Source organism: Festucalex cinctus, unplaced genomic scaffold (assembly GCF_051991245.1).
Source record: "Festucalex cinctus isolate MCC-2025b unplaced genomic scaffold, RoL_Fcin_1.0 HiC_scaffold_73, whole genome shotgun sequence".
NCBI classification, from domain to species: Eukaryota; Metazoa; Chordata; class Actinopteri; order Syngnathiformes; family Syngnathidae; genus Festucalex; species Festucalex cinctus.
In genome coordinates, this window is record NW_027520320.1 from 14,840 (window position 1) to 29,440 (window position 14,601).

Consider the following 14,601-nt stretch of genomic DNA (forward strand, 5'->3'; position numbering starts at 1 on the left):
ATGGAGAGTTAATCCCAACCATGGGGAGGTGACGAACCCTCACCCCGTTCTGACCCTAATCTCAACCAATTTCCCTGGGAGGGGACTAACCCTCACCTACATTTAAACCCTAAACTCAACCAACCCACTACCCCCTACCCCTAAACATAACCCTAAATTTAAACCCTAAACTCAACCAACCCCCTACCCCCTACCCCTAAACATAACCCTAATGATAATCCCAACACATAACCCATAACCCGGTCTAATCCTTTAACCCCAACCCCTAACCATAACCGCTAACCCTAATCCCATCCCATAACCCTAAAACATGACTTTAACCCTAATCCGGTCTAATAAATTCTTAATTCGGGCCTAGAATAACCCTAACCCTTAACCCCAATCTCTAGCAATGATAAAAACTATTATGATAATTAAGATTAATGATAAAAATTTAAATACTTGTAAAATGGCTAAAAAGATAAATATATCATATAAATATTATAAAAGTTTAAATATTTGTAAATTGGCAAAAAAGATAAATATATCATATAAATATTATAAATATGTACATAGAGACAGTTACATTAAAAAATAAAAACAAAAAAAATACAGATGTGTATATAGTTGGGATGTATGTAATGTAAAAAATATATATAAAAATTGTATAAATATATAAAAATTGTATAAATGTATTGTAATCTTACTGTGTATATATATGGGATACTTTTATTTTAGGTAAAGTGCATTTCAGTTTCATAATTTTTGTTACAATGTATTTCAGTTTCATAATTTTTGTTACAATGTATTTCAGTTTTGTGATTTAGTTGTGTACGGACTCACGGCTGTTCAGTTGGAGTTTGGTCGCGAAGGAGAAAACATCTCTTCAATAACTGCTTAATAGCAACTTGATTGTATTCATTGTGCCATAAACCTGAGGAAGGCTCTGAACGAGCCGAAACGTCGTTTTGGCACACAAATTTTCAAAATTTGATTATTAAGAAAAGATTTGAATATTTTTTTGTTTTTTTTCCTATTTTTTTATTTTTTTTATTATTACTTATATAACAAAGGCGACCCCTACAATTGGAAATTAGTGTTAATTAACTCATTATAAATATCAAACCTAGATACAAAAAAAATATATACAGATAAACAATAAAAAAATAAATATATATACATATAATGGATAGTGGATGGACAGTGGTCCACTATGGACGCCGGAGACCGGCGCGTTCCGAAAGGGACTATGGCGCTGGGAGGGGCCGAGGATGGAAGGACCGTGCACCTTCCTTCCGCTCCAGGAGAGGGGGATATTCCCCCTACCCTGCGAGAGGAAGGGCTCAGACCTTCACTCCTAACCCTAACCCTAACCCTAACCCTAACCCAGGTTTAGCCCATCGGTCGACATCCTGGAAATCGACCTTGGATGGGGTCGAATTCCTGGAAATCGACTCAAGCCGGGAACCGAACCTCCCTCCCCGGGTGCTACCATGGCGGTACTCAGCCCCGCTTCGCGGGGCCTCGGTGCGCTTGGGGCCCGCTGCGCGGGCCAGGTTTATCCCATCGGTCGAAATCCTGGAAATGGACCTTGGATGGGGTCGAATTCCTGGAAATCGACTCAAGCCGGGAACCGAACCTCCCTCCCCGGGTGCTACCATAGCGGTGTTCTCGGTCCCGCTTCGCGGGGCCTTGGTGCGCTTGGGGCCCGCTGCGCGGGCCAGGTTTAGCCCATCGGTCGAAATCCTGGAAATCGACCTTGGATGTGTCGAATTCCTGGAAATCGACTCAAGCCGGAAACGGAACCTCCCTCCCCGGGTGCTACCATGGCGGTGTTCTCGGCCCCGCTTCGCGGGGCCTCGGTGCGCTTGGGGCCCGCTTCGCGGGCCGGGTTTAGCCCATCGGTCGAAATCCTGGAAATCGACCTTGGATGTGTCGAATTCCTGGAAATCGACTCAAGCCGGAAACCGAACCTCCCTCCCCGGGTGCTACCATGGCGGTGTTCTCGGCCCCGCTTCGCGGGGCCTCGGTGCGCTTGGGGCCCGCTTTGCGGGCCGGGTTTAGCCCATCGGTCGAAATCCTGGAAATCGACCTTGGATGTGTCGAATTCCTGGAAATCGACTCAAGCCGGAAACGGAACCTCCCTCCTCGGGTGCTACCATGGCGGTGTTCTCGGCCCCGCTTCGCGGGGCCTCGGTGCGCTTGGGGCCCGCTTCGCGGGCCGGGTTTAGCCCATCGGTCGAAATCCTGGAAATCGACCTTGGATGTGTCGAATTCCTGGAAATCGACTCAAGCCGGAAACCGAACCTCCCTCCCCGGGTGCTACCATGGCGGTGTTCTCGGCCCCGCTTCGCGGGGCCTCGGTGCGCTTGGGGCCCGCTTCGCGGGCCGGGTTTAGCCCATCGGTCGAAATCCTGGAAATCGACCCTGGATGTGTCGAATTCCTGGAAATCGACTCAAGCCGGAAACGGAACCTCCCTCCCCGGGTGCTACCATGGCGGTGTTCTCGGCCCCGCTTCGCGGGGCCTCGGTGCGCTTGGGGCCCGCTTCGCGGGCCAGGTTTAGCCCATCGGTCGAAATCCTGGAAATCGACCTTGGATGTGTCGAATTCCTGGAAATCGACACAAGCCGGAAACGGAACCTCCCTCCCCGGGTGCTACCATGGCGGTGTTCTCGGCCCCGCTTCGCGGGGCCTCGGTGCGCTTGGGGCCCGCTTCGCGGGCCGGGTTTAGCCCATCGGTCGAAATCCTGGAAATCGACCCTGGATGTGTCGAATTCCTGGAAATCAACTCAAGCCGGAAACGGAACCTCCCTCCCCGGGTGCTACCATGGCGGTGTTCTCGGCCCCGCTTCGCGGGGCCTCGGTGCGCTTGGGGCCCGCTGCGCGGGCCAGGTTTAGCCCATCGGTCGAAATCCTGGAAATCGACCCTGGATGTGTCGAATTCCTGGAAATCGACTCAAGCCGGAAACGGAACCTCCCTCCCCGGGTGCTACCATGGCGGTGTTCTCGGCCCCGCTTCGCGGGGCCTCGGTGCGCTTGGGGCCCGCTTCGCGGGCCAGGTTTAGCCCATCGGTCGAAATCCTGGAAATCGACCTTGGATGTGTCGAATTCCTGGAAATCGACTCAAGCCGGAAACGGAACCTCCCTCCCCGGGTGCTACCATGGCGGTGTTCTCGGCCCCGCTTCGCGGGGCCTCGGTGCGCTTGGGGCCCGCTTCGCGGGCCGGGTTTAGCCCATCGGTCGAAATCCTGGAAATCGACCCTGGATGTGTCGAATTCCTGGAAATCGACTCAAGCCGGAAACGGAACCTCCCTCCCCGGGTGCTACCATGGCGGTGTTCTCGGCCCCGCTTCGCGGGGCCTCGGTGCGCTTGGGGCCCGCTGCGCGGGCCAGGTTTAGCCCATCGGTCGAAATCCTGGAAATCGACCTCGGTCCAGGTTGAATTCCTGGAATTGGACTTCGGGGGTCAGGTTTAGCCCATCGGTCGCATTCCTGGAATTCGACCTCGGTCCTCCAGGTTGAATTCCTGGAATTCGACCTAGCGGGCAGGTTAACCGATCGGTAGGAATCCTGGAAATGAACCCCGGTTGTTTGGGGTTGGTTTCCTGGAAATCGACTTCGGGGGTTAGGTTAGCCCATCGGTAGAAATCCTGGAAATGAACCTCGGTTGGTTCGGGGTTGAATTCCTGGAAATCGACTCAAGCCAGGGACGGAATCGGAACCACCCACCCCGGGCCGGTGCTCTCGGCCCGGCTTCGCGGAGCAGGTTTAGCCCATCGGTAGGAATCCTGGAACTGGACCTTGGATGGTTGGGGTCGAATTCCTGGAAATCGACTCAAGCCAGGGACGGAATCGGAACCACCCACCCCGGGCCGGTGCTCTCGGCCCGGCTTCGCAGAGCAGGTTTAGCCCATCGGTAGGAATCCTGGAACTGGACCTTGGGTGGTGGTTGGGGTTAAATTCCTGGAAATCGACTTCGGGGGTTAGGTTAGCCCATCGGTAGAAATCCTGGAAATGAACCTCGGTTGGTTCGGGGTTGAATTCCTGGAAATCGACTCAAGCCGGGGACGGAATCGGAACCACCCACCCCGGGCCGGTGCTCTCGGCCCGGCTTCGCGGGGCAGGTTTAGCCCATCGGTAGCATTCCTGGAAATCGACTTCGAACCACCCCCCCGGGCCGGTGCTCTCGGCCCGGCTTCGCGGGGCAGGTTTAGCCCATCGGTAGCATTCCTGGAAATCGACTTCGAACCACCCCCCCGGGCCGGTGCTCTCGGCCCGGCTTCGCGGGGCAGGTTTAGCCCATCGGTAGCATTCCTGGAAATCGACTTCGGAGGTCAGGTTTAGCCCATCGGTAGCTTTCATGGAAGTTGACCTCGGTCCTCCAGGTTGAATTCCTGGAATTCGACCTACCTGGCAGGTTAACCGATCGGTAGGAATCCTGGAAATGAACCTCGGTTTTTTTGCGGTTGTTTTCCTGGAAATCGACTTCGGGGGTTAGGTTAGCCCATCGGTAGAAATCCTGGAAATGAACCTCGGTTGGTTCGGGGTTGAATTCCTGGAAATCGACTCAAGCCGGGGACGGAATCGGAACCACCCACCCCGGGCCGGTGCTCTCGGCCCGGCTTCGCGGGGCAGGTTTAGCCCATCGGTAGCATTCCTGGAAATCGACTTCGAACCACCCCCCCGGGCCGGTGCTCTCGGCCCGGCTTCGCGGGGCAGGTTTAGCCCATCGGTAGCATTCCTGGAAATCGACTTCAAACCACCCCCCCGGGCCGGTGCTCTCGGCCCGGCTTCGCGGGGCAGGTTTAGCCCATCGGTAGCATTCCTGGAAATCGACTTCGGAGGTCAGGTTTAGCCCATCGGTAGCTTTCATGGAAGTTGACCTCGGTCCTCCAGGTTGAATTCCTGGAATTCGACCTACCTGGCAGGTTAACCGATCGGTAGGAATCCTGGAAATGAACCTCGGTTTTTTTGCGGTTGTTTTCCTGGAAATTGACTTAAGCGGGGGACGGAATCGGAACCACCCACCCCGGGCCGGTGCTCTCGGCCCGGCTTCGCGGGGCAGGTTTAGCCCATCGGTAGCATTCCTGGAAATCGACTTCGAACCACCCCCCCGGGCCGGTGCTCTCGGCCCGGCTTCGCGGGGCAGGTTTAGCCCATCGGTAGCATTCCTGGAAATCGACTTCGGAGGTCAGGTTTAGCCCATCGGTAGCTTTCATGGAAGTTGACCTCGGTCCTCCAGGTTGAATTCCTGGAATTCGACCTACCTGGCAGGTTAACCGATCGGTAGGAATCCTGGAAATGAACCTCGGTTTTTTTACGGTTGTATTCCTGGAAATGGACTTAAGCGGGGGACGGAATCGGAACCACCCACCCCGGGCCCGGTGCTCTCGGCCCGGCTTCGCGGGGCAGGTTTAGCCCATCGGTAGCATTCCTGGAAATGGACTTCGGGGGTCAGGTTTAGCCCATCGGTAGGATTCCAGGAAGTTGACCTCGGTTGAGGTTGAATTCCTGGAATTCGACCTAGCGGGGCAGGTTAGCCGATCGGTAGGAATCCTGGAAATGAACCTCGGTTGGTTGGGGTTGGATTCCTGGAAATGGGCTTGGGGGTCAGGTTAGCCGATCGGTAGGAATCCTGGAACTGGACCTTGTTTGGGGTTGGATTCCTGGAAGTGGACTTCGCGGGGCAGGTTAGCCGATCGGTAGGGATCCTGGAATTGGACCTTGGATGGGGGTTGGATTCCTGGAAATGGACTTAAGCGGGGGACGGAATCGGAACCACCCACCAGGCCGGTGCTCTCAGGTTTAGCCCATCGGTCGGAATCCTGGAACTGGATCTTGGTTGGTTGGGGTTGGATTCCTGGAACTGGACCTGGAACTGGTTGGGGCTCAATTCCTGAAAATGGACTCAGGCCGGGAATGGAACCACCCAGCCCGGGACTCACCATGCCGGTGTTCTCGACGTGTTTGGGGCCCGCTTCGCCGATCGGTAAGAATCCTGGAACTCGACCTTGGTTGGGTTTGGATTCCTCGAAATGGACTTAAGCGGAAAATGGAACCACCGACCCTGACACATTGTGAGAGGCATGCAGCATTGTCTTAAAACATACAATGTAAAAAACCTGGAAGAAGACCCACCAGAACTCCAACATTCCAAATTGACTTTAATTTTCACATCTTTTGATCATCATTCGGATTTGGTTTCTAATGTTCTCAATAGATAGTTCCAGCTCATGGCATAGCTGTCGAAATGCTGGTTGTTCAGCCACGATCTCCCGTATCCTTTTTTTCAGGACCAACTTTTCCTGGATCTCTCTTTCGAAGAGAGTTTTGACCATGGAATAAAATTGTGGTGTGAGTGCGAGTTTTCTTCGTTGACCCTGAAAGACATAAAAATGACAAAGGTTTAATTTTAGGATTTCCACATTAGAGTCACCCTCCGCAGCCCAAGTCTACTTACATTATTATAAAGACTGATTTTTTCTGGAAGGGTTGTTGGCACTGAATTTGGTTCGGGAGATCTCTTTTGCTGTGTTTCGTTCCCTTTTGGATGGACTTTGTCCTTTTTCTTTAACTTGAGCTTCTCCTTCATCTTCTTCTTCTTCTTGCGGGACTTGAGATCCTAAGGACACAGTATGTTATATTTTGGGTTAGGGTTAAGGTTAGGGTTAAGGTTAACCCTAACCCTAACCCCCCCCCGGGGGTTAAGAAATATTACATGTCGGTGTATTACAATGACAGAATTACTTCCAGGAATTCTACTCACAAAGTTCAAGCGCTGGACATGTTTTTCTCCGAACAAGGCACGTTCCAAAATCTTTTCCTCATCTTCCCAGTCACTGAAGTCAGGCTATAGTACAAAAAGGAAAATAGAAGACATAGCTATGGGTCACAACTTTAACAACAGGAGACATGGGACTTCCTGGATTTCACCTCAGCTTCCCTCAGGTGTACATTCTCCATTTCCATCAACTGGGGAGAAGCTTCCCTTGAAACTTGCTGTCCGTCTCCCACTGTTTTGTCAGATGTGTTCAACTTTTTGCTGCCGTCTTTACTCTTCCTTTCCTTCTTCTTTCCCCCAGGTGAGCCCGTCTGTGTCTGTCACCAGAAAGGAAACAGTCATATTTTGGTGGCATGAAGCAGTGTTGCATTTGATTGGACCACTTCCAGGAATTCTACTCACCAAGTGCAGGGAGGAGACCGTCTGCGTTAAGGGCAGGGAGGCTTCCTGTGTTAAGGGGAAGATGATTTGTTCCATGACGTCCATCTCATCTTCGCTTTCAGTCAGGTACATCTATACAACGACAAAATCCAATTTGGAAGACATGGTAAATGGGAGGAAAACTTCCACAATAGTGACATGGGACTTCCTGGATATCACCTCAATTACTCCAATGTGTACAGTTTTTTTCCTGGACTGGGGAGTAGAGACGAGGTCCCCGGGCTCCCTTGAAAGTTGCCATCCAGCCCCCACATTCTGCTCAGACCTGTTCACATCTTTGGTAGTTCTCAGCGGGGAGGCCTGTGTTAATGGCACAGAAACCTCCTGTGTCAAAGGCTCGAAAGGTTCTTCCGGGAGCTCCTCCTCATTGCAATTCACGTTCACCTATACAACAATAAAAAAACAATGTATAATACATGGGTGTGGGTCATGTCTTCCACAATAGCGACACAGAACTTACTGGGGGCTGGAGTGAGTGCTCCGTAGAATTCCTGGAACTGGACCTTGGTTTGGGGTCAAATTCCAGGAACTGGACTGGGTTTGGGGGTCCAATTCCAGGAACCGGGCATAGGCGAGGCCGGTGTCCTGGCCCCGCTGCGCGGGGCCTCACGGGGGCTAGCTACGCTTGGGTCCCGCTCCGCACAGTTCCGGGAACTGGACTTTGGTTGGGGGTCCAATTCCAGGAACTGGACTTTGGTTGGGGGTCCAATTCCAGGAACTGGACTTTGGTTGGGGGTCCAATTCCAGGAACTGGACTTTGGTTGGGGGTCCAATTCCAGGAACTGGACTTTGGTTGGGGGTCCAATTCCAGGAACCGGGCACGGACGGGGCAACGAAGCAGCCGCCACGCTTCGCGGGGCCTCAAACACGCAAGGGGCCCGCCTCGGAGGCCAGGGAAAAGCTATCGGCTATCGGTAGATTTTCTAGAACTGTACCTTGGTTGTGGATGAATTCTTGGAGCGGGAACTCGCTTGAGATTTGAATTCCTGAAACCGGACTCTTTTCCCCAAAGGCGACGCACATTTCCAGGAACTCACCTCACTCATCCTTGGAACCTGCAGCGGCGCTTTCTTGTGCTTGCCCTCACACTTCGATGCTAATGAATGGGGGTTGGACAAACGCAGGCTTAAATAGTCCGGTGTTGGTGATGTCACGGTACTGCAGCCAATCACCTTCCGATTGGCCAAAGGCACCTCCTCCCCACACACAAACGCTAACAATTAGCCAGTCAAGCGACACCTTGTGGTGAAAGCAAAAACTGCGTGACTCAGAAAAGCTTTCTTGAACAATCAGACTTTATTTTACGATTTTGTAGTGGAAAAGTATGAGTATTACGATGAGGTACATCACTCCAAAGATGCACATAATAAATATGGAGATGAGGCACATTTGCTCTGTAAGCGCCCATCCGCTCTCATAACATGGCCAAGTGAATCTAGATAGAAAAAAAAATAAAAAAACACTAAACGCAATTCACTGAGTAGTGTTTACAAATATGAACGCATCTTTCCGGGAATTACATGTCATCTTTAAGGAATTACATGTCACCTTTAAGGAATTGCGCGCCATTTTTAAGGAATTGCGCGCCATTTTTAAGGAATTGCACGTCATCTTTAAGGAATTTTACACGTCATCTTTAAGGAATTGCGTGTCATTTTTAAGGAATTGCGTGTCATTTTTAAGGAATTGCATGTCATCTTTAAGGAATTACACGTCATCTTTAAGGAATTTAGGTTGCCATCCTGGATGTAGACATCGCCAACTTACCCTTGACTTGTTTCCATTGCCATGTTCATTTGGGGATCCAGTGTAGTGAGCACAATGCTCGGGATCCATCGTGGAGTTGTCTCATCTGTCCAGAGACCCCATGATTTTTTTTTTTGCAAGTGCACATGCAAAGAAAGCCATTCAAAAATATCATACCTTGCTGGTCATAATCAGGAGGAGGACTTTCCAGATATTGACCCATCCTTTTTTGCGCTTGCTCGCTTGACTTCTGAAGGCGGCACTGACAGCGACTGCTTTTATAGACTCAGCCCAGCCTTGCAACTGGCCATTGACCAATCACTGCGAAGGGGGTGTAACGGTAACGCCCGCCATAAAAAAAAAAAACCCATCCAAGTCAATTTCCAGGTTTTATACATATAATTCCACAATTTCACCATGGGCAAACCAAACGTCTATTGGCTCAAAAATTACCAGTGGGAAGGGCCATATCTGACCAAAAAACAATCACTGCAATCAGCTGTTGACCAATAGATGGTCACGTCAATTTCCAGGTTGCCTACATATAATTCCACAATTTCAACGCAGTACAATTCATGGAACACAACCCGTCAATTTCCAGGTTGCCTACATATAATTCCACAATTTCAACGCAGTACAATTCATGGAACACGTCCCGTCAATTTCCAGGTTGCCTACATATAATTCCACAATTTCACCATGGGCAAACCAAACGTCGATTGGCTCAAAAATTACTAGTGGGAAGGGCCATATCTGACCAAAAACCAATCACTGCAATCAGCTGTTGACCAATAGACGGTCACGTCAATTTCCAGGTTGCCTACATATAATTCCACAATTTCAACACAGTACAATTCATGGAACACGACCCGTACGATTCATGGAATCCGACCCGTACAGTTCATGGAACACGACCAGTACAATTCCTGGTATTCAACCCCGACCAGTACAATTCCTGGAATCCGACACGTACAGTTCCTGGAATCCGACGCGTACAGTTCCTGGAATCCGACGCGTACAGTTCCTGGAATCCGACGCGTACAGTTCCTGGAATCCGACGCGTACAGTTCATGGAACACGACCAGTACAATTCCTGGTATTCAACCAGTACGATTCCCGGACCCCGACCAGTACAATTCCTGGAATCCGACACGTACAGTTCATGGAATACGACCAGTACAATTCCCGGGCTCCGACACGTACGATTCATGGAATCCGACCCGTAGAGTTCCTGGAATACGACCCGTACAGTTCCTGGAATCCGACGCGTACAGTTCATGGAACACGACCAGTACAATTCCTGGTATTCAACCAGTACGATTCCCGGACCCCGACCAGTACAATTCCTGGAATCCGACACGTACAGTTCATGGAATACGACCAGTACAATTCCCGGGCTCCGACACGTACGATTCATGGAATCCGACCCGTACAGTTCCCGGATTCCGACGCGTACAGTTCCCGGAATCCGACACGTACAGTTCATGGAATACGACCAGTACAATTCCCGGGCTCCGACACGTACGATTCATGGAATCCGACCCGTACAGTTCCCGGAATCCGACGCGTACAGTTCCCGGAATCCGACGCGTACAGTTCACGGAATACGACCAGTACAGTTCACGGAACACGACCAGTACAATTCCTGGTATTCAACCAGTACAATTCCTGGTATTCGACCAGTACAATTCCCGGACCCCGACCAGTACAATTCCTGGAATCCGACATGTACAGTTCATGGAATACGACCAGTACAATTCCTGGTATTCAACCAGTACGATTCCCGGACCCCGACCAGTACAATTCCTGGAATCCGACATGTACAGTTCATGGAATACGACCAGTACAATTCCTGGAATCCGACACATACAGTTCATGGAATCCGACCCGTACAGTTCCTGGAATCCGACGCGTACAGTTCCTGGAATCCGACCCGTACAGTTCCTGGAATCCGACGCGTACAATTCCTGGAATCCGACGCGTACAGTTCACGGAACACGACCAGCGCAATTCCCGGTATTCGACCAGTACAATTCCCGGACCCCGACCGGTACAATTCACGGAATTACGACCCGTACAGTTCCCGGAATGCGACGCGTACGATTCACGGAATACGACCCCGCCGTTCCCGAAAACCGACGCGCACGGTTCACGGAACACGACAAGTACAATTCCCGGACTCCGACCGGCGCGGTTCACGGAATACGACCCGTGCGCGATTCCTGGAATTCGACCGGGCTCACACGCGACACCTGGTGTCCGCTCGCCCGAACCGCACCCGCGTTTTTAAAACGGCCCTTAAAAAATACTTAAACAAAAAACCTTTTCAAACGAAACGCGTCGCCGGCGCCTACGAATTTCGCACTATCCGCGGCGATTTTTCCCGTTTCGATTAGCCGACATTTTCACCGGAACCCGGAATCGCGACCTCGTTCCAAACCCGGTTCCAACTGGCGCGCGGGAGTTATGCCCCCGCCATTCAAAGTCAATGGAGCGCGCGTTAGCACAGTGGCTAACTTCCAAGTCGAATTCCAGCTTCCCATAGACCGCCATTCATAAGGCTTCCGCGAAACCGACGTCATTTCCGACTTCGGGGCGTCGGGGTCAGCCCGGCGCCTAACCCTAACCCTAACCCTAAACCCTAACCCTAACCCTAAAACCTAAGGAACCCTAAAACAGCCTAAATCCTAAACCCAACCAAAACACAAACACAATCCCAAAAATGGATGAAGTGGATGGAAAACAAAAAAAATCAATCAAAGTCAATGGAGCAACATCGCCCCCTTGTGGTGAAATGCCGCAACTGCACCTTGGGAATGGCACAAACTTGGAAAAGACACCTATCCCACCTAATTAGACCACGCTGAACACAACGGTCTTGGTCCCATCTCTCTACGACCTATCGTTCTCAAGTTATTTGAGGATGGCCCCGGGGCCATCATGGTAAAACCCCTGTAACCTAACCCTAACCCTAACCCTAACCCTAAACCCTAACCCTAAACCCTAACCCTAACCCTAAACCTAACCCTAACCCTTGAAATATATCAGGCAGGTGTCAGACTTAGAAAAAATTCTGGCCAGCAAGGGAATTTGAAAAAATTCTGGACAGCATGGGACTTTGAAATTTTTCGGCCAGGCGTCAGACTTAGAAAAAATTCTGGCCAGCATGGGACTTTGAAATATGTCAGGCAGGCGTCAGACTTAGAAAAAATTCTGGCCAGCATGGGACTTTGAAAAAATTCTGGCCAGGATTGGGACTTTGAAAATTTTCATCCAGGCATCAGACTTAGAAAAAATTCTGGCCAGCATGGGACTTTGAAAATTTTCAGCCAGGTATCAGACTTAGAAAAAAATCTGGCCTACTTGGGACTTTTACATTTTTTGGCCAAGCGTCAGACTTAGAAAAAATTCTGGCCAGCATGGGACTTTGAAAATTTTCGGCCAGGCGTCAGACTTAGAAAAAATTCTGGCCAGGATTGGAACTTTGAAAATTTTCATCCAGGCATCAGACTTTGAAAAAATTCTGGCCAGCATGGGACTTTGAAAATTTTCAGCCAAGGCATCCGACTTAGAAAAATTCTGGCCAGCATGGGACTTTGAAAATTTTCGGCCAGGCGTCAGACTTAGAAAAAATTCTGGCCAAGATTGGAACTTTGAAAATTTTCATCCAGGCATCAGACTTTGAAAAAATTCTGGCCAGCATGGGACTTTGAAAATTTTCGGCCAGGCGTCAGACTTAGAAAAAATTCTGGCCAGCATGGGACTTTGAAATATTTCAGGCAGGCGTCAGAATTAGAAAAAATTCTGGCCAGCATGGGACTTTGAAATATTTCAGGCAGGCGTCAGACTTTGAAAAAATTCTGGCCAGCATGGGACTTTGAAAATTTTCGGCCAGGCGTCAGACTTAGAAAAAAATCTGGCCAGCATGGGACTTTGAAAAAATTCTGGACAGCATGGGACTTTGAAAATTTTCGGCCAGGCGTCAGACTTAGAAAAAAATCTGGCCAGCATGGGACTTTGAAAAAATTCTGGCCAGCATGGGACTTTGAAAATTTTCGGCCAGGCGTCAGACTTAGAAAAAATTCTGGCCAGCATGGGACTTTGAAAATTTTCAGCCAAGGCATCCGACTTAGAAAAATTCTGGCCAGCATGGGACTTTGAAAATTTTCGGCCAGGCGTCAGACTTAGAAAAAATTCTGGCCAGCATGGGACTTTGAAAATTTTCAGCCAGGCATCAGACTTAGAAAAAATTCTGGCCTGCAAGGGACTTTGAAATTTTTTGGCCAAGCGTCAGACTTAGAAAAAATTCTGGCCTGCTTGGGACTTTGAAATATTTCAGGCAGGCGTCAGACTTAGAAAAAATTCTGGCAAGCATGGGACTTTGAAAAAATTCTGGCCAGCATGGGACTTTGAAAATTTTCGGCCAGGCGTCAGACTTAGAAAAAATTCTGGCCAGCATGGGACTTTGAAAAAATTCTGGCCAGCATGGGACTTTGAAAATTTTTAGCTAAGCGTCAGACTTAGAAAAAATTCTGGCCAGAATGGGACTTTGAAAATTTTCAGCCAGGCATCAGACTTAGAAAAAATTCTGGCCAGCATGGGACTTTGAAAATTTTCAGCAAGGCATCAGACTTAGAAAAAAATCTGGCCAGGATTGGGACTTTGAAAATTTTCATCCAGGCATCAGACTTAGAAAAAATTCTGGCAAGCATGGGACTTAGAAAAAATTCTGGCCAGCATGGGACTTTGAAATATTTCAGGCAGGCGTCAGAATTAGAAAAAATTCTGGCCAGCATGGGACTTAGAAAATTTTCGGCCAGGCGTCAGACTTAGAAAAAATTCTGGCCAGGATTGGAACTTTGAAAATTTTCATCCAGGCATCAGACTTTGAAAAAATTCTGGCCAGCATGGGACTTTGAAAAAATTCTGGCCAGCATGGGACTTTGAAATATTTCAGCCAGGCATCAGACTTAGAAAAAATTCTGGCCAGCATGGGACTTTGAAATATTTCAGGCAGGAGTCAGACTTAGAAAAAATTCTGGCCACCATGGGACTTTGAAAATTTTCCGCCAGGAGTCAGACTTAGAAAAAATTCTGGCCAGCATGGGACTTTGAAAAAATTCTGTCCAGCATGGGACTTTGAAAATTTTCAGCCAATGCATCAGACTTAGAAAAAATTCTGGCCTGCATGGGACTTTGAAATATTTCAGGCAGGCGTCAGAATTAGAAAAAATTCTGGCCAAGATTGGAACTTTGAAAATTTTCATCCAGGCATCAGACTTTGAAAAAATTCTGGCCAGCATGGGACTTTGAAAATTTTCGGCCAGGCGTCAGACTTAGAAAAAATTCTGGCCAGCATGGGACTTTGAAATATTTCAGGCAGGCGTCAGAATTAGAAAAAATTCTGGCCAGCATGGGACTTTGAAATATTTCAGGCAGGCGTCAGACTTTGAAAAAATTCTGGCCAGCATGGGACTTTGAAAATTTTCGGCCAGGCGTCAGACTTAGAAAAAATTCTGGCCAGGATTGGAACTTTGAAAATTTTCATCCAGGCATCAGACTTTGAAAAAATTCTGGCCAGCATGGGACTTTGAAAAAATTCTGGCCAGCATGGGACTTTGAAATATTTCAGCCAGGCATCAGACTTAGAAAA

General features: G+C 49.5%; 1 protein-coding gene across 2 annotated transcripts; it reads right to left on the reverse strand.

Moving 5' to 3' along the window:
• Nucleotides 1-6,110: 6,110 nt before the first annotated feature.
• Nucleotides 6,111-10,049, reverse strand: LOC144011297 (uncharacterized). Of its 2 annotated transcripts, XM_077511578.1 has the most exons (8): nucleotides 9,126-10,049; nucleotides 8,970-9,054; nucleotides 7,362-8,298; nucleotides 7,164-7,274; nucleotides 6,914-7,078; nucleotides 6,747-6,830; nucleotides 6,441-6,602; nucleotides 6,111-6,360 (listed from the first exon to the last, which is right to left on the reverse strand). In XM_077511578.1, exons 4-8 carry the CDS (start codon nucleotides 7,272-7,274, stop codon nucleotides 6,145-6,147), a joined length of 738 nt encoding a protein of 245 aa, XP_077367704.1. In that variant the 5' UTR covers nucleotides 7,362-8,298; nucleotides 8,970-9,054; nucleotides 9,126-10,049; the 3' UTR covers nucleotides 6,111-6,144. The 2 variants fall into 2 exon arrangements, with proteins under 2 accessions (XP_077367704.1, XP_077367703.1); XM_077511577.1 differs by having other exon boundaries at nucleotides 8,970-10,049.
• Between the last annotated feature and the right edge of the window lie 4,552 nt (nucleotides 10,050-14,601).